The 25376-nt window shown below is 39.9% G+C and overlaps 2 protein-coding genes across 4 annotated transcripts in view; both read left to right on the top strand.

Annotated features, from left to right (window-relative positions):
- The window catches only part of rsu1 (Ras suppressor protein 1), a 103912-nt gene extending 87339 nt beyond the window's left edge, over positions 1 to 16573 (top strand). The window contains exon 9 of the mRNA XM_084703398.1: positions 15580 to 16573. Coding sequence (XP_084559524.1) covers positions 15580 to 15682 — 103 coding nt within the window. The 3' untranslated portion in view covers positions 15683 to 16573. The remainder of the gene's footprint in view (positions 1 to 15579) is intronic.
- A 4327-nt stretch (positions 16574 to 20900) lies between these two features.
- On the top strand, positions 20901 to 24694 carry c1ql3a (complement component 1, q subcomponent-like 3a). 3 transcript variants are annotated; one of them, XM_084703029.1, is made up of 3 exons: positions 20925 to 21048; positions 21127 to 21515; positions 24350 to 24694. In XM_084703029.1, the coding sequence occupies exons 1-3, from the start codon at positions 20925 to 20927 to the stop codon at positions 24527 to 24529; spliced, it is 693 nt and encodes a 230-aa protein (XP_084559155.1). In that variant the 3' UTR covers positions 24530 to 24694. The 3 variants fall into 3 exon arrangements, with proteins under 3 accessions (XP_084559156.1, XP_084559155.1, XP_084559154.1); XM_084703028.1 differs by having other exon boundaries at positions 20925 to 21068; positions 21120 to 21515; XM_084703030.1 differs by having other exon boundaries at positions 20901 to 21515.
- Positions 24695 to 25376: the final 682 nt, after the last annotated feature.

Raw genomic sequence — 25376 nt, 5'->3', positions numbered from 1 at the left:
CCCCACATAGTGTTTATGCCTAAAATACAGGGTTTTCAAGACCACAACAAAGGTAATACATGTCACAAATTAATTAAATACATTTGATAGAAAATATGAATAATATAAATATTGGAGATGGGTGCTGCCAGATTTACAAAGACACAGTTTAAGGGAACAAATTGGACACAACCAATGACAACTTGTGTCAGTAACAGTGAGTTTGGCTAACCCGCCTGTTAAGTAAGGTTGAGTTTCCGCAAAGTTATGACCTACAACTCTGGGTGATCTGGAGAGATTATATAAAGAGGAATGGTCTATTCCTTGCTTTGTATTATCCAACCTCATTAGATGTTACATGAGAAGAAAAAGGGCACGAGCAAGTAACAACAAAGGCACCTCCAGAATACAAACTAAGGCACTGGTGTAACACTTGCAAAATTACATTAATTTGGTATCTTGCTCACGCAATTAATCCCGAAGTCTCCACAATGTGGGTGGAGTAATAACATAATTTAAATACTAAATAATTAAGTGGCTACGCCTATTGTCTCGGAGGTGGAATATGTACTGAATGGCATGATGAGCCAGGGTCCGGTTGCACAAAACACCTTAAGTTTTTTCCTGAATTATTACGCTTAGGGGTGGATTTCTCCTTAGCTAAGGGAGGCTTAGCTAAGGCTATTTACTTACGGGGGTTGCATAGAATCCCTTAAATGGTTTCCTTAGGTAAGGTGAAACGTTTTGGGATTTACTACATTGAATGTGATTTCACAGCAGTAAAATTTGACCGTTTCCATGGAGACCGCGTTTGTTCAGTTGTATCGCTAGTGCATCACTAGTAGCTATAGCTCATTAGCTCTAGCTAGCTTATAGACCTACAAAAAGAAGGCAAGAATACCAAATTGGTCAGAAGAGGAAAATATTGTGCTTCTACAGGAATGCAAAAAAATTAACGTAAATTTGATCCACAAATAACTGCAAACAAAAAACAACAAATGTAGGACGAAATTGCATCAAAAATAAACTCAAGAAGTTTGGTGAAGCGGTCAATTCAAGAAATAAAAAATATAGCTAAGTTAGCTTTATGATAACTTGACTGTTATGTACAAAAAAGAGATAACCAATTTCAGGGGGGTAATCCAGGTAGTGGGTTTAACAAACTCTGAGATTAACCCTGAACTCTGAGTTGAGTTACTCTAACATGGGAAACTCCAAAAATTTTGTTCCAGAAAAGCTGATATTAATTTTTTAACTCAACTTGGAGTACGTCAACTCAGAGTTAAGCGTGGGCATGAGAACTATTAAAAGCCAACATCAATGGAGCTCCGATACCAGGATCCACCATGGCACCCGGCGACAAAAAACGTTGTCCTACTCCACTAAACTTCAGATACAAGTTTTATTTAGTGTTTATGGTCGAGCACATATTCCGCATATACGTATATTACATATACGCTTATGATTGTAGCCTCAACGTCACCTTAGTTTTAATCATATTCAACATGATACTAAGTAAATATCAATTGGTGCCTATTTCAATTTGTAGTAGCAGTTTCCCACAACAGAATGCTTTTCATCAAAAGATGATGATGATGATGATGATGATGATTAAAATGACGAAGAGACATTGACTGCTGCCGCAGAAATGGATCCAGAGAATTATGTATGGTAGCTGCTGGTAGTTCTCTTCCCAACTACTTATATTTACAGGCTTGTGCGGAATTGTCAGTTACACTGACATTGTGAGAATAATTTATATTAAAAAAACGATTTACACATTCTGATCCTGTTGAACAGAGCATGGATGCTGTATACAGTGAGATGTTCATTTAATGGCAGGTGAATTTTGCATGTGGAACTGTAAAATGTAGCTAATGTAATCTCATGTATACCCAGTTACAAGTAAATGAGTTGTACAAATTGCACCTCATGAAGAAAGTGCCAAAAACTGACCAAGAGATGGTGTAGGCCTACTTAAGGTAGAAGAATAAAGGCTAATCTCGAAAAAGATTTACCCAAACACCAGTTATGGGAGGATGCATGGTCACAGGTGATGTTAATAGTAAGAACAATAACCTACATTAATATTAATTGTTGAATTTGCTGAATTTCTATTTTGACCAAGAGTTGTTGTACTTAGGGCAGAAGAATAAAGGCTGATCTTGTAAGGGTATCAACCTGCCCCCACCTCTCTTATGGTAAAATAAGGAGTGACTGGATGGAGTCTTAACTTGATGGCTCTCACATCTGGGTAACTTACTGTAGCATTGCTAGACATGTTGATAAGTAAGGGTCAAGATTCTGGTGTGATTGTAGTTATTCTTAGGTATAAAAGGAATTGTGAAGCATTGTTCTGTGGATTCTTGATCTCCTGAGACCTTCTCCTCAGCTCTGGCTTGTCCTACTCCTTCTTCCTCACCTCATGCTTTCTATCTCTGGTTTACAATAATCATGGTAGAGTAGGCATAAGAGTTAACTTCATTGATTGCATTCATTTGCAATATGATAAAATGATTATATTATTTAACCTTAATTTGACCATTCTTGCTCTGATTTAACCCAAAGAGTCAAATAACTGTAATTTCATTGATATTGGCATTATTTGGTTAATTCTAATACACTGTGCAGTTTCCCCATCTTCCTTCAAATCATAGGGGAATTGGTTTCGGTTGTTTGGCCAATATATTGACCCACAACAATGTTGAAATAGATTTGCTGAAACAACAGTTACAGGATGGTACATCATATAAATTGTAGGAATCATATGAATCATGTAAATTGTAGGAACAATAGCCGATAGAAATAGGCTGCTCATTGTTGGATTTTATTTGTAGGCAATAAGAAGACCAAATACAATTTCAATTATTGGGGTGTGCTTGCCTTCGGCTAGCACAAACCATTGTTATCTCACATATATATTTATTATTATTATTATTTCTTTTCCCACCCCTAAAACTTTGTCAATATTTGGACTACATAGGCAACCTAGGTGTCAAAAGTTTCGTCTTGGTAGCGATTGAGTTGCTTGTATCGGGATTTACGTTCCGTTGCACGGTTTAGTAGAAATTACGTTTTTGTGACGAAAAGTGAAGCTAACGGTGGCTAACTTGCTAGCCACAGTCACTGACGCCACTAACGTCACTAACGTCCCAGTCACTGACGCCACTAACGTCACGAAAGCTCGCGTGACTATCTCTAGCAGAACATTAGTTTAGCAGCTCGTTAACTTCTGGGAGATGACTAGGCTTAGGCTAACTTCTTTACAGCAAGGCAGCTACAGAAACGCCACAAACAAAGAGGCCTGGGTGATAACTATTTGGTAATTTTACTTTGTGATATGACACACAATTGTGATGTGTAATGTACAATGTAAGGTAATATTATTAAGGAAGTACATCTACTTTCGGAAACGGTAGTCCACAATTTCACTGAAGCATTCGCATCATGACATTAGCCTCTGTTGCCCGGGCAACACATACTACAGCGGTCTCTGATGCATATGTTTTCAATCGTTAAAATAAACATTCCTCACAAATACATTTTCGTTGTAGGATTTATTATGAAATTAGATTACAACTAAACGATTTGTTAGTGAAATTATCATTACCTGTGGTTTTAAACCAGTGTAGCTCACTGCAACGCTGTACTGTAGCATAGTGTCTAGAAGAACGCTAGTATTGTTAGCTAAAAAAAAACATCTCCACAGCTGTTAACAGCTCGTAGGATGTCAAACGGCGGCTCATGTTCGGCACTACCCCTTACTTCAAAAGTATTTCAATAGGTGAACCTATCTGACTAGTGACTACTAACCTGAACTCCATTGCCACAGCCTAAACTTTGTCAATCTGTTCATGAAAATAATTCATTTCAGCCTAGACCGTACAACGGAAGTAACGTTAAATCGAATTAAACCAACGCAATCGCTACCAAGACAGTAGTACAGTAGTAGTAGCCTACAATTTACCGGGGCAGCTTCTCCACACAGCAGGGCTATATCGCATTTTGCCTTGTTACTGACAATGATCGCTACCACTGACATTTTTATGAATGAGTGATTTTCCCCTAACTAAATGTCAAGTTTATTCACGTTTTTGGGGGCATATTTTCAGTTAGCAGATGGTACTATTTTAATCGCGATTCCATCTGAGATAGCTACTGCTGGTAACGTCGTTGTTAAAATAAGCTTCAAAGGGGGTTCTTTATTAATGAATGAATGCAATATGAGTAGGCTAAATGCCTGAAAATATCCCGAGAAGGGCAAAACTTGCAATGACATTTAAGTCATAGAGATTAGGTCAATTTTTACACCGGTTTGCCAAATGTTTTCGTTTTACATTGTAATATGAAACACGTTTGTGAAATGTAGCTAGCTAGCTAAATATGATAGCTCTATAGCTACTACGCTGATATTAGAGCTAAGCTAGTAGATCTACTTTCGGAACAGTGGTCTGCTATTTCACAGAGGAGTTAGCTCTAGCTGTTACCCCAGCACATCTGCTACTATCTGCAGTGTTACCAAGTGTTAGACCTAGCTACAGCTAACTTGCTACCTTGTTAGTCTTCCGTTCCAGACCTCTTCTGGGAGGTACTGTACAAATCGTCCAGCCACCAGCTAGTGCCGTAGTGGTAGCCAGTTAGCTTTAAAAAAATCTAGCTAGTCTAGTCAACTTTGTTGTCTTTGGTAGAATACAAAGTGATTATTTAAAGTCAAGTAGCTAAGTGAAATGTTTGGTTTACACATAACAACAAACCAGGATGGTTTACAAAGATGCCTTTTCCATTCATACGTCTGAGCTTACTTTTAAATAACAGAAAACATAAATATATGGAGTTTAGATGGTTTTATGAATCAATAAGTCCTACACCAGCTTGCGATCCACTTGGGTCGGGAGTCGGGACCCACCACTTGAGAAACACGGTCCTACACATAATTAGACTAACTGTAACATTGACGTCCCATAGCCTACAATTGACCCTTTAAATATAGCAAAGATGGGTGTTGATTTTTCAATCCTTAATGTATTGTGTAAAATTAGCTACATTATGCTGATGTCTTTCTAACCCGGTGCAACAGGTGCCCTGAGAGGATTAAGGAGTTGAAGAAGCAGATGCTGTGTCTTCCTCTTGTTGGGCAACCAACAAGTTGTTTATCTGATTACAATTTAATAAGTTACCTAGCGCTGCATCTTCATGAGCTACATTTGGCCTGCTTCTCTTCCAACCAACCAGTATCACCTCTCCTCCATCTAAGTGATGCATGTCATTTTTACAAACTTATTATCAAGGGAACACAATGGTCAGAACTGCAGTCATACACTTAAATGCTTTTTTAAATATGTAAACACCAGAAGACTATGGGCAGCTGGGGCATCCGCAAGCACACCCTCACAATTTCCCCAGAAATGGTATTGCTCTCTAGTTTGTCTTTATTTCAGTGGCAAAAGGCATTTGGTCCAATCTGAGTGCAAGTCCACGGCGAGTAACACTAGCGATGAAGACCCAAGGGCTGAGAATGTTGCTAAAATAAATTACGGATTGTGACAGGAAACGGTAACGTTAACTTAGTTATTCATCAGGAAATTAAAGTACATCAATCCACAGCCTAAAATCGTATCCCGGCGTAAAACTAAGCAAATTATATTTTGTTCGAGATCGCTCGGCTGAACCAGGAAATTATATGCCGTGTCTGCCAGCGCTATCGGGCTAAGAAAGTGGGAGGGGATCGGTAAAAAATGCAGAGTTTGGCATGGAAAACCTGCTAGCGAGCAGGTTAGTTTTAAGGAGTAAGTTACCATGGAAACTTAACAAAAGTTTTAGTTACCTCTCTTTCTGGAACGGAAACCTTGGAGTAAGCCTCTTTTCAGGGTTAAACAACTCAAAGTTTTTACTAAACCCGCCACCTGGAATACCCCACAGGAGAGTCCAATAAAGCTGGTGATATCAACTTTACCTGTAGGTTTTGTTGCTACACAGTAACGTTTAAGTGAGAGCTAGCCTACTTCTTAGGTAGCTCTAGATCAAAATAAGATCAACAGTTACACTGCATTTACCGCCGTGAGTGTAGGCTAGCTATTTTATTTACAGCAGTAGCCAACGCATAAATAGCCTTCATTTCTAAAACTGGTTGTTCCCATTTTTGATTGTGATTGGCTATATGGCGTTCCATGCCTTTGTAAAATCCAGCATAACCTTACAGGTTGTCCTCATAACATTCTTTAACATTCCTTATACCATGGTCTGAGTGAATACTCGATTCTGATTGGCTGCAGGGGTGTCCATTATCGGGTGATAACGGATACCTACTGCGTCATTGCAGCAAAACTGTCTTTTCACCGTTCTAAATTATTCCACTGGCAAAATAGTATATGAGCCTGTACAAAATGTATGAAATAAGTAACCATAACAACAGTGACGGAGTCAAAGCCTCCATTTACAACTTTGAAAGACTTGAACAAGAAGCTACAGTAACTTGTAATTTACATCAATGAGTGACTTCAATATTTATTTTAACCTATTTGAGAATGTTACCTTTCTGAATGTACTGTGTCAGTGTCACGTAACCGCTCATCTCACATCCCATTCGCTATTCACCTCGCTAATCAATCTAGATTTTATTTGGGGACAATGACATGGCTCGATAGCTGGCTAGTCATGTTGTTAAACATACTTTCAAATTGTAATTACAGTTAGGAGAATATGTCAACTTTGATGCGGTCATCTCACATTTATTTGCTATTCAACTCTTCAATCCGCTGTGCGTCGGACGGGTCATGCCTCCGCATCGTCCATTATCAGGTGATATTGGACACCTCGTCGGGCATAATCCCTTACATATTACTGCGCATTGAATATTTCAAATTTAAAAAAACACTGCAAAGGTGTCCATCTGGCTGTTGCGTGGCAACGATTTATGTAGAAACTATATTTTGTTGTGGCGGAAGAATGACGGTTTATTATTAAACAATTTTGTTTCTAATTGTTTTTATTTATGAAACCATATCAAATATTTGTAGTAGCAGTTTTGGAAAAGCAATAAGCCCCGCGAGTCTGTGTTTTGCGCTGATTTAAGAACAGGTAAGGTTTTTTTTTACAACTCCCCTTACCTGTTCTAAAATTAGCGCAAACCACGGCCTCTTGGGGTTAATGCTTAAGTATAGACTGCAGCACAGTGACATAGCAGAGTGCTATAGGTGTGGGATGGGTTCATTTATCTCCATAAACTCGGCCATGTTGCGGGAAAGAATACGTTTCCTATTAGTGACCCGGCTGTAGCCTTGCTCTAGTTGGTTATGAATGTTGTAGTTAAAACAAATCCTGTGCTGAGCCAAGGTAATACAGTAGACATGATTTTACCTTTTGTGCTAACAACCCAAAAATTTACACAGTGGAAGCACTTGCAATTTACATAGCATATAGCTCTATTAAAACATTTGCTTGATTGACTGATTGATGGCCTATTTTCAAATTGTCGCTTTGGAAAGAAATTACAAAAGCTGATGAAGAGGCATGTTTGAAGGAAGGGTTAGCAGGTCTACTGTAATGCGCTGCTCTTCCTCCAGACATGTCCTCCCAACTTCAAACTTTCATTGACTACTTTGTGGCACATTTAGCTAAATCTATGTAAATTACCCTTCGAAGCATGACTCATTTGACAACTGCAATAGATTAAAGTGGCAGGAAAATGTTGCCCTCCGCGCTGTTTTATTAAAGGGATGTTGATTCCCCGCTGTTCCAAATGACGTCTTGTCCTTGGGCAAGGCACTTCACCCTACTTGCCTCGGGGGGAATGTCCCTGTATTAACTGTAAGTTGCTCTGGATAAGAGCGTCTGCTAAATGACTAAACGCAAACGTATGAAATGCACTGGTGGCAATAATTGTGGCAAATGTGGTTTTGTAATAAAAAACATAAGTTTAACTGATTTTTTATATACATTTTTATAGACTGACTTAAATTTACATTTTCATGTAGCAGACACTCTTATCCAGAGCGACTTACAGTAAGTACAGGGACATTCTCCCCGAGGCAGGTAGGGTGAAGTGCTTTGCTCAAGGACACTACGTCATTTGGCACAGCCACGAATCGAACCATCAACCTTCTGATTAATAGCCCGACTCCCTAACCGCTCAGCCATCTGACCCTTATAGGTGAACCCTTTTTACATATATTTACCATGAGTGCCAATTATTCCAGAGTTGACTGTACATACTTTTCAGTTAAAGGATGGTGGCGTTTTTTGACAGATTTTCTTATTTTAATTTAAAAGTGCTTGTGTGTGTGTTAAGTGAGTGAGATTGGAACAGCATGAGGTTGATGTTTCGATCACACAGTGTGATCCTTTTTCTCTCCCTGTGTGATCTAGCCAGAACAGGGTGCTGGTGAACTTTCTGTTGGTCCATAACTCTTTAATCCTGTCTTTGTCTCAGTGTCATTTCCTTCCAGTGAATATGGACTATGGAATTGTCTGTGACCTTGCCAACATACTGCTCAGGAATAAAATAAGAGACCATTGCACCTTTTTCTTTCATATAAAAAGAAAAGTTGAGAAGGACAATTTTGAGTGAGCAACAGAAGGGTAAACTTAGTTATGTCACTAGAGACAGGTGATAACAGGGCCCTGGGATTTGCCACACAGAAGAATACATCTAAGGCCCAACAATTTAATTCACACCTGCAGTAATGTCCTTCAGCTTCCAGAAACGAAACTCTCCATCTCTCCAAATGCCCTCTCTCTTTTCTATTCTGTCTCACACATTCCCGCAGACTCAGATACACACTCACACATTTTCTCTTTCCTTATTCCCATTCCTCTTTTTCCTTATACAAAGACCTACATAATGTATATTGTTAAACTGTACTTTTATTCTGTACTCAGTATGTATCAGATCATATTAACAAGGTATACAATGCATTGGAAATACAGAACTGTGTGTAGTGTCCATATCACTTTCACAATTATTGCAATCAGCTACTGTCAGTGTATCTGACAATTGAGCAGTCTGAGGTGAACTTGATGATGGTGACATCCCTTGTTAAGTCTAGAGTATGTAACTGCATTGATAGGGCTTTCAAAACAAAGCAAGAGTACATGCACAGATCAAATGTGCATTTTTGTGTCTTGCATCTACTTCTGCATGTACATACACACAAGTTTGGATTCTGGGGAGTATACTGTATATAACTGTCATGCATATTTCATAGAGCAGCTTGTTAACCTGACAGAGAAAATTGGCGGACTGACAGCATCGAAGAGCTCGCAACAGCGTGCTCATAGTTCATTAACATACCGTAAACTCTGTTTCTCCTCTGCCCCTCAGATCTTTTATTCATGCCTCTCTATTCCTTATTCTCTCTCTCTTTCTTTTTTATCAAATCCTGCGTTTATATTCCACCCTTTTACCCTCATAGACAGGCATGGAATTTATTTTCATATCCACTCTGGAGAGTAGGTGCTTAGGGGATTGTTTATGGACATGGCCTTAGATAGTTGAATAAGCTCTGAGGATTTCCTTTTAAGTAATAGGGTATGGAGATGGTGTACATTTAGAAAGCTATTTAAGGTCCCCTTATTACTAAGAGAGCAGATGTGTCATTAGTAACCTATTAGATTCTCATTAGCGAGGCGGTGTAGCTGGTCAGCATTTTCTTAACACGCTGAGTCGTGTAGCACCACTCCAAGAGCTTACTATGATCACCTGTTGCACCTCGAGAGTGTATGCTGTTAGAACCTACTGGAATGCATTATGGGCTCTGTAGTTTAGTCCTTTTGCCTCAATGTTTTTTTCATGTACTTTAGTGCTTATTATTGTACTGAACTCTCAGTTTACCTCTTTGTCTAGCAATATACAACTCTGATGTAATTGAGAAATGTGTTACATACATAAATTATATTATATTGGTTTGGTAACAGTGGAGGGCATGAAAGCAGTTTCCTTCTTTTGAATGCATGGATTTGCCAAATGCAGTGTTTGTTGTTCTAACCCTAATCTTAACCCCAACTAATAGGAGTTACCTGCTGCACATCTTAAGTCAGTAACATCAGAATCAGGTGACTGTATGGCTGGGTGTCAACCTGCCCCCACCTCTCATATGCTAAAGTCTGGAGTTCCTGGATGGTCTCCTGGATGGTCTCAACTTGCTCTCACACCCCATTCTAGATTTGATCTGATTGGTTGGTCTTGTGTATAAAGGGAATTGTAATTCATTGTTCTGTGGATTCTTCATCTCCTGAGACCTTCTCCTCAGTTCTCCCTTGTCCCACTGTCCTACTCCTTGCTCACCTCTTTCTTTCTATCTGATTTACAATGATCATGGTAGAGTAGGTACGATTTAAAGCTTTCATATTGTAACATGTTTTCCTTGTTATTGATTTCATTCATTTGCAAAGTTATTAAATGCGTATTTCATTTAACCATACATTCTTGCTCTGATTTAACCCATAGAGTCAAATACCTGGAATTCTATTGGTATTGGCATTATTTGGTTCATGTTAATACACTGTTCAGTTTCCCATCTTCCTTTAAACCATAGGGGAATTTGTTTTGGTTGTTTGGACAATATTTAACCCCCTACATGATCAAGTGGAGATCTTTGTGTCGGAACCTCTGTCTGGTCTGCAATTCATCACCCTTAACGAACACATTTTGCTATAGCATATTTTATCAGTGTCTCTCTTTCTCTGCATTTCTGCATGGCTGGCCCTCATTCGCTAATTCTGCTGAATATGCTCCTGAGTTCTCAAGAGTTTCTGCCCTAATTATATTCATGCATTGATGCACCCCTGAGATGACTCTATGGGGTCTCCCACTGGCTATTGGATGGGTCTGAACAGAAGCTATCTTTCTTGGGCTACTCTGTCGAGACAACTTCATGCAAACCTTGGCACATGGAGCTATAAATAGTATTTGAAATGACCAGAAGTTGCTGGGAATATGAGTCTTAGTGAAACATTTTAATTCAAGTTGTTCCAACTTTATTAGTCTAAATAAGCCACCCTCTATACATTGGCAGAATAGGAATTAAACCATGAATAGGTCAGTGGAGCTTGCTGTTGATTCATATGTAATTAATATGGCAAATTTAAAATTATGACACTGCAAAAACCATACTGTTGAAGGCCTGTTGATGATGTTAAGGTGGAGTTAAATGGGATAGTATACATATATATGTGTGTATAGTTTGGGTGGTAAAGCTATATAGAGAAGTGTCATGGGAGGTGGTAGGATGAGTTCCATCATTCTTCATTAGCCAAGACGAGACATCTCTTAACATTGGTCCCCAGCACAGCCAGGGGCCTCCTATTGGTTATCAGTCTGACACCTCATTAGGGACCTCCTACACATGCCAGGCCAGGACCTTCCTGTATTCACTTTAAACTTTATCAATCCTTCTCTCTCCTTTTAACATCCTCTCTTACTGCATCCCCTTTTCCCTCCTCCAACTTCATGGTCTTGTTTCTTCTGCATCTCTCTCTCTCATTTCCTCATTTTACTCTGTCATCCTCTTTTTTCTCTCCCCATGATTTGATCCCAACATTTGCTGAATAATACTGTGTAAAACAAACGAAAAACAGCATACAACAAAAGATTTTGACTAATAGACATTTATGATATTTTTTACTTCTGCATGGCCCTTAGCATGAACATATAGATCTTTATGGCGTTAAAAAAATAATGTATGGACAAAACCTGATTTCAGATTGTTTCCCATGACCCTCACATTTATCAAGAAAATGATGCACACACTAAACTGTAGTGCGTGTGTGTGTGCATGCATGACACTGTGGCTTGATTAATTAAGCCGTGTGGAATAGTAGTGCCTCACAAAGTCCATAAGACCATTTCAGGATTCAGATTCTATTACCTTGGCACCCCCCTCCCCACTCCGTTTTAATTGGCCTTAACAGTCCACCAGGGCCTTCTTCAAGTCACCCCCACACTTAAGCATGGGAAATCTTTGTGAGGCTCCACAGATATAACTGGTGCTCCGGCAGCCTATGGACAAGAGTAATAAGCCTGGACGGTTTTCATTGATTTGTGTGTGGTATGGTTGTGTCTTTGTATCTGTGGCTTTAAGGAAAGTGAGTGCATCATAGAGTGGGAGAGAATCAGAGACAGAGGCGGAATGGTCACAATCTGGAACAAAGGAGAGGAAAGACGAGACCTACTCAACATAGTCTTACACATGAGGGGAAAAGTAGATTTTTTTAAACTTCATTTAGCATGGAGCACAGCAGGATCAGGGATTTTAGGGATTTTTCAGAAGCTTATTAGAGCAGCTGCAATTTCTTTGATATACAATTTTTTGCATAAGATTTGTTTTGTTTTTATTAACTGGTTAATTTGTAGGGAAAGTCCATAGTCCTCTTAACATGCTTTAATAAAGACAAAACATTTCTTGAAACATTTTTCTCAGCTGAAGCATTATTCAGCTAAAACCTGTGTTGAAGCTGAATCCTATTCACCAATGATATTTCCCTTTCTTTATTCACCTTGGTGTTTTGTGTCTCTCTTTCTTTCTCTCTCTCACTCAGTATTCCGAACGTTTCTTTGGCATGTCAGTCCAAACAAGCTGTCAGAGAGAGGGAGGGTTGTGAAAAGAGGAGATGGAGAATGAGAGAGGAATGTGTGGGTAGAAAAGGGGAAAGATGGAGAGACAGGGTGGGATAGTGATCCCCCTCCCGCCTCATCAGATGGTTGTAAAACAAGGCCAATTTAGCCATTGACACCAGCAGGTGTCTATGTGATGCTGTGAGCCCTGATCCTTCCTGACAAGCCCTAGTCACATCAGCTTAGCCTCTCAGACTGAACCAACTTCACTATGCAAACCTGACAAATACACTCCAGTTCACTGGCTATCAGAAACACCCCCAGCCTCCCTAAGTTGATCAAATACATTAACATTTAGTCATTGAGGAGACGCTCTTATCCAGAGCGACTTACAGTAATTACAGGGACATTCCCCCCAAGGCAAGTAGGGTGAAGTGACTTGCCCATGGACACAATGTCATTTGGCATGATCTGGCAACCTTCAGATTACTAGTCCGATTCCCTAACCGCTCAGCCATCTGACTCCCTACAAAAATAAATACTATGCTTTGAGGTGCTGGTGGTTAGTTTGGTTGGCACACTGACCTTTATTGTGTGGTGAACATGTTTTTTTTTTATACCCACCACTCATGGACTGATGTCACCCTTACACTTGTTTTCAACTACATGGTTGACCTTGAGGTTTAATGTAATTGACTACATCCCACCTGCTACATTGTGTACAATTGTATACCTGTACCAGAATTACCCTTGAAGATGTCCTATATAAGCAATATCCTAAATTCCACCATAATTAATTAGCATTATACTCTCTTGTATGAGCATGGATTTTGTGTCACATTGGATTTGTCTTCAAACTCTCCCTTTTCTTCCTCCTCCTCCCCCGGCCCTTCTCAGTTTTTGAGGCATATATCAGGAAGACGAGGCCACAATGTAAACATGGCACCTTGTTATGACACCACTGAGCACACCAACTCAGCCACTTATTTACATGTAGTCATTTAGCAGACGCTCTTATCCATAGCGTAGCATCTTATCCATAGCATAACTTATTGACTGAGTAATCGTGTTTCATTTTAAAGGAGATAGCACTATCAATCACACGTCTAATCCAATTGTATTTCTCCTTTTCTTTCAGGGTATGTGTACTAATTATTCTACATTTTAGGCTGACGTTTAATTTATCCTCATCAGACGCGTAATTAACAAAACAAACTGACAAAATGGACAAACTTTTTATAATCAAAATGAAAACAAAGGCAAAATACCAGTTAAGCCAAATGGTCGAATCCACACAATGCAATGTGAGTTAAATACAATTAAATGTGAGAAAATGTATTTGACTGGGCTGGTCTTTTTCTTTGTTTATATTTATTGTTCTTTATTAGACATTAAAATCAGAGAGGGAGAAGGGCAATGAGCAAAAGAGTAGGGATGAATGGCAAAGAGGGAGGCTACACTTCCATCCAGTACAAAAAATGTTTTCCACTTTTCATCAAGCAGTGAAGGGTTTTAGTATCAGAGGTAGAAGACTTGGATCACATCTCTCAGGACTCCTGTTCTTCCATCTCAGACATTTAAGGTCCCGGGGGTGGGCGGTATGTTTGGAGTGCCTCCTTCCCCCCCCAGACAACTCTCTCCTCCTGGGATACATTGGAACGGCTGACTAGGCATCTCTGAAGGAACCAGTGCTATGGTGGTAGTTCTGGAGGTGGCGAGAAAGGGAAGGATAGTCTCCCACCCCTCTACGCTTGCAGGCAGTGTTGTTCAATCCCACAGACAAACAGACCCTGTCTTTCTTGTTTGATTTTTGCTCTAGCTGCTATAAGGAATGAGTATGAATTCAATAAATTACGTATCATTGTCGGGAAATGTTTGTAAGAGAATGATCAGTCTTTGTATGTCAGTTTGTCTAGGCAGGGTGTGTATTTTTCCACCATCGAGACAGCCTAGGCTTTGGCCTTCTCAGAAGGGGTGGGAGAGCTACAGGTTATGTTGATAAAATGTAACAATATTGCTCTGTCAAATGCAATATTAGCTGGACCAATAATGAAAAATACTTGATGTCACCTGTGTGTGTTCAAATAATTGACTGACTTTGCACATATGTCTCAATGGTAAATATTGGAAATTACTTATTCCCTTCAAGTCAAGCAGGCATGTGACATTTAACTTCTGCAATTAGACCCACTTCTCAAATTGCACTCTTCAATGATCACTAGTGGCCTGATCAGATGCTGCCACACACAACACACACATACAGAGACAAATCATTAGGCATTTTGTCAACATTCAGTCTTGCCTGCTCATTACTGTCTGTTACTACAGACCACCATGGACAGTGTGTTACTGTGTCTCTTCATCGCTGTCCTTATTTCCCTCCTTTCTCCTCTTATTCCCCCCCCACCATATCTCTCTCTCTGTCACTTTGTTCGGCCCCATGGGTGGCTCTCTACCACACAGAGAGAGCTCAGTGGACTGGAAAGAACTCTTCCTCAGTCTTTGTCTCCCCTTTTCCTTGCTCTCCCTCTCTCCAAGCCAGAGAGCGGCCCAGTTCAGAGATAATTGTGTCTTTGTGTATTTCCTTTTCCTCTCCTGGATAATCCCCAGCTGCGGCTCTTTAGCCCTCTGTGGAGGCGAGTGGGGAAAAAGAGGAGAAGATGTATGTGTGGTTGTGAGAGAAAGAAACTCTTGATTACAGCCTATTTATTCCAGCCTGTTTATAGTTCTAAAGCAAAAGTTGTAAATTAGGTACAATGATGCTTAATCGCTTGAGTAACCTTGCTGATAATCAGGCCAAGGAGATTTAATGAGAGGATGCAGGAATGATTCTGTTTCATAATTGACATTGGAGGACAATAGGTTGACTCATTGGAATGTCTAAGGTGATCTGGTAACAGATTTGAAGTTAATGATCGATCATTGATAGCAAACAAAACCTCCTAAACGTTTTAAGATAAAGACAATGTTCTGGACTAGTTGTTTGATCGTCTGGATGATCAATGAAACATACTTAAAAATATGTTTTCTTTATTTACACCTCTCCACAGTCTCTACGGGCGCCACATGCAAGCAAATCCTGAGCCGCCAAAGAAGAGCAATGACAAAACCAAAAAGATCAGCCGCAAGCCTCTGGCTGCCAAGAACAAGTGAGGAAAAAGACGTGGAAGAGAAGAGTTGACTGCTTGTCTGGCAGGCTGGACCTCACTGCATGTGCCTTTATCCCTTCTTTTTATGTATTTATCAACAAGGAATTATAATTTTTTTATACAGCATGTATGTTTGTATGCTAACAATGTCACACATGAATCTCAACCAAGGTTGGGGTTCATTGAGTTTAAATACAGGAAGTAAGCAGGAAGTTGATCAAAATTATAATGTATTCTATTAATTCAACCAATCATTTAATTAACTTTGGTTAACATATTTTTATTAATACTTCTGAACTGTTGAAACTGAATCATTACTGACCCCAAGTTTGCAACTTGGGTTTAACTGTGTTGCTTTATTCAACTTGAGTCTCATTTATAAACCTGACATTACATACATTTCATACTATATAGTGGCATACGAAGAACATACATAAACTCTACAAAAAGTTGTGATTTACAAACATGACGTACATTGTTTTGATTTTTAAAAACTATGCATACGTGGACAAGATTTGTTACCGCTTTCACACTTAAAATCTACCAACAATGGATGTAATTTACACCAAAGCCACATGACTCATTTGTGAAACATAGCCGTATTCACAAGCAGAAAAAAACACAATGCAATTTCACAAAATGTGAAATCTAATTGTAAGAGGTAGATTGAAGTTTATAAAAGGAAAACTGTAGTATGTTTAGAATACAAAAAAAATCCTTCATTGCCATGTGCAAATGTATGCTCAAAAGCTTGCATGGAAATAGGTGTAGTCTCACGCCAAGTTCTATCTTCATAAATGCCACTGTATCTGTAAAGTTACGTACATTTGGTCTATAAGGCCCTTTGTGCTTGTGTTCTCTTCCATTAGACAAAGAATAAAAGATTTTCAATCTCTGTGGGATGTGGTCAGAAACTTTGTGTCACAAAATGAAGGTTCAGTCAACCTGTTGAATGTACCCTTTCCTCAAACATTTCAACTTAAGTCATGGTTTTAGTTTAGTTTTTTTAGAAACCAAATTCTGATTCTGATAATATCTGTTTAATATTTTTACTGGACTGTGTTTGTGTCACACCAACTATTGTGGTAATTGTACAACAGTGCCTTGTTGAGACCCCACAAGTGAGATGATATTAGCCAACCCCTATGTTAGACATGATAAGAGCACAGAAAATGGAGGAGAGAAAATTGTTGTATCCAACCCCCTCAAGGGTTCTGTCAGTGCCCCCTTTTGTAAGACCAGGCTGAGTAACCAGCATTTGGCCAGGATGAGTTCAGTGTGGGATTTGGGAGGGTTTAAGGGGTCTTAACTCTGGACTGAGGAATTGTGCCCTTGAGGGGAGGGTTCTAAAGTCACTGTCTGTTACCTCAACACTTGTTTGCTCTTTTTTTTCCTTGTTTTTCAATAGAAAGGGATGAATCTGCAATGTCTCTAGTGGTCAATTGTACAGGCTACTCTGTCTCTTGGCTGCATCAAGCAGCAGTGCCCAAACCCCTGGATAAGGGCCAACATTTGATGAGAGACAACAAGTGGCCTAGAACAATAGTAGGGTCATGTTTTTAAGTAAATCTTTCACAGAGGAGACCATACTGAGACAATGTAGCATCCTGATATGCAATCCATTGTTTGTAAGTCCTGTCCTCAACTAAATTGTGATTCGAATGTCTTTCCCCCTCTCAATGATACTGGAAATTGGTGTGTCTGAATGATTTTTATGGTTTCAATTTTCCAGTGACTGCACTATTGCTTATATCTGGGTGAACCCCAATAAGGTACAATGGAAGCATCAATTCTTCCCAAAAGTGTTTTTTACTTACCAAGAAAAACATTCAGCTCTCATTTAAAATAAAATGTTTTTTTCTTGCTTTTTATCAATCCACATGCAACAATATCTATGCTCTATGTTACAATTGTTCTGCTATTGAGCTTTTAAAATAAATATATTCTATTCTGTTTAAGTTTTGACGAGTTGAGACCAACACAGACTCTGCCCTGAAAGGTGACACCAGACCATGCCTGAAAAGGATGAGTGCTGGACTCTGAGGTGCAGTGAAACGCCTTCACACACACACACAACATGCAACATCTAGAGTAGATTCACACACTGTCCCTCACTCTGCAACAGAGGGAAAGAGGTGTGTGTTAGCTGCCATGGGGCTGCCTGTCCTGCTCATTCACACACCACACTCACGGGCACAGCATGTGCATCTGTTTTAGAGCAGGAGCAGGTACACTCTACAGGAGGCCTGACATGTAACCAAACACACTCCACACTAACCTCATCTACACCTCATCCTCCTATCTACCCTTCCTCAGTACATACTTGGATCCCAACCTTTCCTCAACCCCTTATATATTCACTGTCCTCCTACATAATCCTTCCGTAAACCTCTCCCTACAGTGTCTCACTTCTCTTCTTCCCCTCTGCCTTGTGTTCAATGTGTTCAAACTCCTTTCTCTCATTGCTCAATCAATCTCCCTCTACCTCCACAAACCCCTACTCACCCGTGTCACCTTTTAATTAGTGTTATTCACAGCATGTTAAATTTACAACATTTCCAGAAAGCATGCCATTTTCCAAGCAAAGTCCTCCAATTTGACCTGCTGCTGTTCATCTGTAGGAGGTGTGTTATAACTCAGGTGAACAACCAAATTAACAGAATATAAACATGTAAAGCTGCAATAGGCAATGTTATAAAATAAATTAAAATACAAAGAACAGTGCCCCCCAATTTTTGTCTGAACTTCTACGCTTTCCTCCAGCTCGAGTTTCAATGACAGTGGTTTCACAAGGAGGAAGGGCTGCCTCGTCGATGGAGATTGGCTGGAACAGGATTTCTGGGGAGTAGCGGGCCGTTCCAAAGTTGACATTCCACCGGCACCAAGATGTCTGCGCTGCTAACCAACTCTCTCCAAAACTTTTATATTTTGACTGAAAATGTTTTACCTATTTGTACCTTAAAGAAACGCTGCATTTCAAAACCCCAAATATTACATTTACAAGACCGCAGAACTAATTCACAACACAACAACGATAATAAATAGCACAACATAAACACAATTTAAACCATTGCCTTAGAGACCTTAGAGATAGGTATCCCAAATGGTACATTCTCTTAGTATACAAACTATATTAGTTCATTAATTTAGTCATCATAGACTGAAGAATAAACCCATTATCTGTCCTTGTCGGCCTGTAGGATAAGGACCATTTTAACTATTCTATATCTGTTCAGTTGTGTTGGATTCAGCTTGGAGGAGAAAGTTGCAGTGAAAAAAATTAATCCAGTCTTGAAAATGCATAATTACCGCAAAGCTTCATCTGTCAGAAAAACGTAATGGATTTCTGACCTTTTCATACTTAATTCTATTCAGCAGTTGACTGTTGTAGATAATCATGATCCCAGTGCTTTCTTGTTAAACATGTTTTGTTGATATTGTGTTGTTGTTCCGTCCCTACCCCTCCCCTTAGCAGATGTTGTTACTCCTTGCTGCTTCTCGATTCATCTCTTGGCACCAAGGACACAATGAGTCCCTAGCTAACCAACGCCATTGATTTTTTACTGTGTGATTTATAGGAGAGAGTGTGTTAGGGCAGTTCTGATCAACCCAGGTGCTGGCTCCATGCCCTTTTAATGAGGGGGAAGGTAGGGGGGCAATGGGTATACATTAATTATGCCAACCAGTTTATGACATTTAGGTTTACATTAAAATAAGAGTGACCACAGTAATCTGTGCTGTGTTATGATTGTCTTTTTATTGAATATATTGTGCCATGTAATAGTGAACAAAACAGTGCTGCATTTACAGAGTATTGAGATTGGGTTGAAGATAACATTACAATTAAAATATACAGAACGCATACCCTTGAGGGTTTAGGTTGGTTGAGGGGCAGTTCTATGGACGTAAATGAAGCCCTCTGTGACATTGCTTGTAAAAAGGGCTATACAAATACATTTTGATTTGATTTTATAGATTTTATCATGTTATGAATTGCCCATTACACATTTCCAAGCACTTTACTTGACCCAGTCTTAGTGGGGACGCCTAACCTGTTGATTAAGGTGTGTGTAATATAATGGTATGTGTTCTAGTAAAATGCCCAGACTAAATGTATACTCATTTGTGCTTACCACATTGCTCTTCAGGGCAATTCATCATCTGCATGGAAGGCTATTGATTGAAGTGTCTCAATGATCGCTTGTTACCTTCTGAGCTCATTTCAGGGACATGTACGATACATCAACAAAGTCCTCTCAATAATTTCATTTACTGCCTTGGATTGATACGGAAACCTTTGATGGATCAATCCATAAGTAGTTAATATGCTATAGGCAGTTGATTCTACGCCCTGAGGTTTTTTCTCTGTGAGACAAATTTGGGGAAACGTTGAAAAATTACATTTAAAATATGAATTTGTCACATTGGGATATACATGTTGTGTGTAAGTTTAAGTGTGATATGAATACTATAAATGGATTTCACCCTTATACTAACTAGCTTATAATTGCAAATGTTTCTGCAAGTGCGCACGCCAAGTGCTCTCCCACTGTGTGTCGGACTGCGAGAAATATCAAAATAACGGAATGGGTGGTGTCACATCACGCTACATTCTCATCTTTCTTAAGACTGTGCGCTTTTCTGCCCTCCCTCTTATCTATTCTCTCGTCCCTAGACTGTTCGTGAGCTGAGGCTGCGCCCTAACCATAGGCTTGATATCTTTCAACAGTTGACATCAGACTGCCTTTTCTTTGGTATTCCCTGGACTGCGTACACAGTGGTAGGTTTTAAATGCAAAGGCAACTGTTCACCTTTGGACATAAACCTCTGCACTTTAGTGGATAAAGGTTGTTCTTTCATCGAAGTGTTTTTGTGCCGGGTGCCCACACGTGACAGCGAGCTTAAAGTGTACCAACTCAGAGAGATGCTGAACGCAGTGGTTTTGAAATCACTGACGACTAAAGCGCCATCCTGAAAAACGCTTAACTTTCTTTTTTGGTGAGACTTAAATAAGCAAACATCAGCAAACGTGAACGGAAAAGAAAAAACGCGTTGAGGGCTTGGCCCCAGAAAGTTAATTATCAGTGAGGGCGAACCACAAAAGTTGGCTCTATATTTTTTTCATTCTATAAGTGTGCCCACCAACCACCAAGATTTCACCCAAAAGCAGACAAGAGGATCGCCCTGCGCTGACTAGACTGGTCGGCAGGAAGCGGCTAATAGCGGCCGGGGTCCTTGGTGTCGTCATGGTGTTAGTGTTGGTGATTCTGATCCCGGTTCTGGTCAACTCCGCTGGTACCTCCGCACATTATGAGATGCTCGGAACCTGCCGAATGGTGTGCGATCCATACGGTACCAAATCTCCGACCAGTACCGCAACAGCAGACACTGTGCGAGACAACAACCTCATGCAGTCTTTACCAACTTTTATACAAGGACAGAAAGGAGAACCTGGCCGCCCGGGAAAGGCTGGCCCCAGGGGCCCACCAGGTGAACCAGGTCCACCCGGTCCATCAGGGCCACAAGGGGAAAAAGGGGAACCGGGTCGGCCTGGACTTCCCGGACCCCCGGGATCAAATGCCGCGGCCGGGGCCATCAGCGCAGCCACATACAGCACCGTCCCCAAAATTGCGTTTTACGCAGGCCTTAAGAAGCAGCATGAGGGGTACGAGGTGCTGAAATTTGACGACGTTGTGACAAATCTAGGTAATCATTACGATCCAGCCACAGGGAAGTTCACTTGCTCTATACCTGGAATTTACTTCTTCACCTACCACGTCCTAATGCGCGGCGGAGACGGCACCAGCATGTGGGCTGATCTGTGCAAAAACAACCAGGTAAGCTAAAAAGCGGACACACGGCGGCATCATTTACATTTATTCATTTAGCAGACGCTTTTATCCAAAGCGACTTCCAAGAGAGAGCTTTACAAAGTGCATAGGTCACTGATAATAACAACAAGATAGCCCCAAAACATTGCGGGTAGCCAAAACATGAAGCACATATTGTGAACAACCAAAAATAAGTGCCAAAGGAAGGAACCATAAGAGCATGTAGTTAAGCAAGTTATAATTAACAACACGAATCGCTATGAGTGCAAGTGCACCTGTGGAAAAGCAAGCAACAGTAAAACAAATAATTAAAAAAAAAACATAAAATAAAATATTTCATCAAGTGGAGATGGGTTGAGAATCACGTATGTATAAGTATTTTCAATTTTATCCTGCTCCAATCAATTTATTGTAACAAGAAGCAGTTATAATAGGACAATATTTTGTTGATTGTCTAATTCTGTGACCCTCGAAGGACGCAATCACTGTGCGTAAATACGCGCGTACATTTTCATGGTGTAGCAACGAGTGTGGATCTCTGATGCTTATGGAAAATAACGGCTTGTGTGCTCAGTTACAATATTTATAATTTAAGATATGCCTCGAAGAGTATGTTTATGCAATATTATAGTAGTAGGAGTAGTTATAGTGTTATTTTCAATTATTACTACAATAGTAACAATGCAATAATGATTTGGTAACCCATTATACTTAAACGTTTTTTTACTGTAACTACAGACATTCAAAATGATTTAAATCCATTTTTCCACGTGTTTTATTTATCAAAATGTTCAGCCGTTAAGAGACCCTGCCAGGAAGCAAATGTAATCTCTATCCCCGGGGCATCCCAGTGTCACTGTGGCACTGTTAGTCTCCACGATTCACAGAGCCTGTGCTTGCTTCGCCAAGCATATCGCCCTGTCAACGGCGACCGCAATATATGCACGGCGACCAGTGATCAGCACGCCTTGAGTCAAATGCCTCCCATAGAATACCTCCCAACACAGTCACTGATCCATTGGTTTTCAACTTACTGAGTTGAAAAGCAAAACGGAGGCAAACCTGACGTTTTGGTGCAAAACAAAAGATAAATTATCTAAATAGAGCAAATAATAAGAGTGCTCAGGCATTCGTTTTTATTGATTCCATACCTCAAAGTACAACTTCTTAAGTGATCCTTATTCTTGTGATGTCCTTATCTGAATATAGACAAGAAATGGCACCAGGGGACATTTGGGATGGAAACTGTTCAGATCCACTTCTTTAAATTCTGTAAGGAACAAGCTATTCCCCCTGCAGCTTTGAACAGAGAAGACTCACAGTTCCAAGACGGGTCTTAGAGAATGTCCATCTCGAGCAGATAGTCAAATATTATGATTCTTTGAAGTTAAAGTGGATTTATCTAGCATCAATCCAGTGACAAAAGAGCTTGTTCCATAAACTTACCAACAATATATTTAAAGCTAAATAGATGCAAAGTTCTGTCATTAACACTCTTTCTACTGTTTTTATTTTGTTCTCCACTTTCTCCACTGGTTTTTTCCAATTTATCTGAATTTTAAAGAGTAAGGTGCCGAGACCATACCAGGTTTTAGTACACAATCAGTAGAATCACTAGAACTGTCCACGGTGCTAAAAAATGGGAAATGCTATATAGCCTTCTGTTTAATCCGTCACCACTTAATAACTTCTGTTAAACTTGAGGGTGTCAAACAAACTCACTCAGAAAATGCATGTCACACTAACCCTATAGCTGCCATGCTGTTATGCGCCCCCACCACTCGTTTCTTAATTTAAAGTTTTGCATTGGACCATTTCTTCTTAATTTCTGCCATGGTCCGGTTCTCTGAACCCACAGCATTTATGGCCCTATAATAATAATATCAATTTTATTTGTATCGTGCTTTACATTTAGCTAAATCTCAAAGTGCTACAGGTTAAAAACAAGAAAGGGCGCAAATAGTAACAGTTTTCCACTCCGTCGACATTCTTTTGTCGCTAATACCTGATGACAGGCCGCCAAATAGGACACATTTTCTTGCCTCCACCTCTGTTGTCAGAACCTCGATCTCACAGTCACCGTATTTCTTCGAATAAACGCTGCGGCGTTTATTAAATAACGTTCATTTTTGGTGCGGCATTTATTCAAGGGAGGCGTTTAATCAAAGAAATACGGTAATTCAGACAAAAAAATGACTTCAGGAGCGCATTTATAGTCGATCTGCATTTTCATTTATGGGAGGAGGCAAGGCGGGGTCAGTGGCTCGTTCACGTGCGGTCAATCTCACGTTGATTGTGATTTATAAAGGAAAGATGTGCAGGACCTGGCGTACTACCGTTTTTATACATTGAATATTTCTGTGCGTAGGTACTTTTCGAGTTTTGACCGTATGCCATCTTCTCGTATGAAAGCTGCGCAATCCTTTATACATGAAGCCCCAGACCTTTTCTTTATATCTTCTTAAGGTAATTGTTTATTTCGGGGGGGTTTTAAGGTCCACTACATGGTGGATCACCTAAACAGTAAAATATGAAACAATATAGCAGTGGAACTTCTAAATCTCTCCACAGACAAAATTCTACCAGCATAAATGGTAGTTAAGATGTATTAATTCTATCTGCATCAGGAATAAAAAAAACTAATTAAACATTACAATTTCACATACACAGGTTAAATCTGAGGTCTAGATTTAAGCAACACTAAACACATTTGAGGTTTAGATGCATTCCAATAATTTGTTTATATGTGATAATGATGCTGTTCAGACAAGGTGTTTGTTACATTACCAGGTGTGCATCTTGTTGATCTCCATGATATAAATCTGTGCCTTTCACCTCAGGTTCGTGCCAGTGCCATCGCCCAGGACGCTGACCAGAATTATGACTACGCCAGCAACAGTGCTGTCTTGCACCTAGAGCCGGGTGATGAGGTCTACATCAAGCTGGATGGGGGCAAGGCCCATGGTGGCAACAACAACAAGTACAGCACTTTTTCTGGATTCATCATCTATGCTGACTAGGAACTATGGCACCTCTAAATCCGCTTCCCACCACCTACCCCAAATGTACAAACCCAACTCCTACCGATCCTTCACATAAGCCTTGCCACCACCCCCAACCCATGGTTTGAAGCCATGGTATGAAGCTTCCCCTCGCTCTGATTCTGATTTTTAGAAGGTTGAGATGCTGGCTAGAGAGATTAATTTTACTTATTAGCTGCGGGATGTGTGTGTCACCTGATCCTGTAATGGATCGCTTTTGGGATCTGCTAGTGAACAAATAAACAACATGAATGAGTAAGAGGAGAAGAAAAAAATATAGCCAAAACTATTGAATTGTAAATCAAACACAATGTGTTGACATTCTGTGCCACCAAAGCAGTATGTGGTGTATATATTTCTTTGTGTAGCAATGAAACAAAGCTTAAACATATGTAACGTTTACAAAACCTGACAAATATATGTGCAATAATGTCTATAACAAAAACAACTATAGTTTAAACATCCTTGCTGTGCATTATGTTACACCAGCCATTCAAGTCAATGCTGCCTGAGGGTAGCTGGAAACTCTTATGAATAATTGTTAAACAAAGTAGTATGAGGTTGATTCATCATAGATTTTGCAGGGCGCATCTTGATTCTAAGAGCGTTCCTCTCCTTTCTTGCATTGCTCTGCTGTGACAGCAGGGTAGGAAGGAGCACTCAACTGGCAGCTGACATCTTGCAATCCTCTTACTTATCCTTTGGGATCATTACAACATTTTTTCCTAACCACATAGGCCTTAGAGAACATAAAATGTGGTGTTGCTAATGGTCATAGGTAGACACAAACACATTTTGATATTAACCTGTCTGTTGAGGTTGTTTT

Source organism: Hypomesus nipponensis, chromosome 8, assembly GCF_054491055.1.
Source record: "Hypomesus nipponensis isolate SF chromosome 8, ASM5449105v1, whole genome shotgun sequence".
In the NCBI taxonomy this organism is placed as follows: domain Eukaryota; kingdom Metazoa; phylum Chordata; class Actinopteri; order Osmeriformes; family Osmeridae; genus Hypomesus; species Hypomesus nipponensis.
The sequence above is the reverse complement of the archived record's forward strand: the minus strand, read 5'-3'. Positions and strand labels throughout refer to the sequence as shown.

Coding starts and splice junctions, on each gene's coding strand:
- c1ql3a (XM_084703030.1), top strand. CDS start 20,925: ATGGTGTTAGTGTTGGTGATTCTGATCCCGGTTCTGGTCAACTCCGCT. Junction 21,516..24,349: donor ATCTGTGCAAAAACAACCAG/GTAAGCTAAAAA, acceptor CTTTCACCTCAG/GTTCGTGCCAGTGCCATCGC.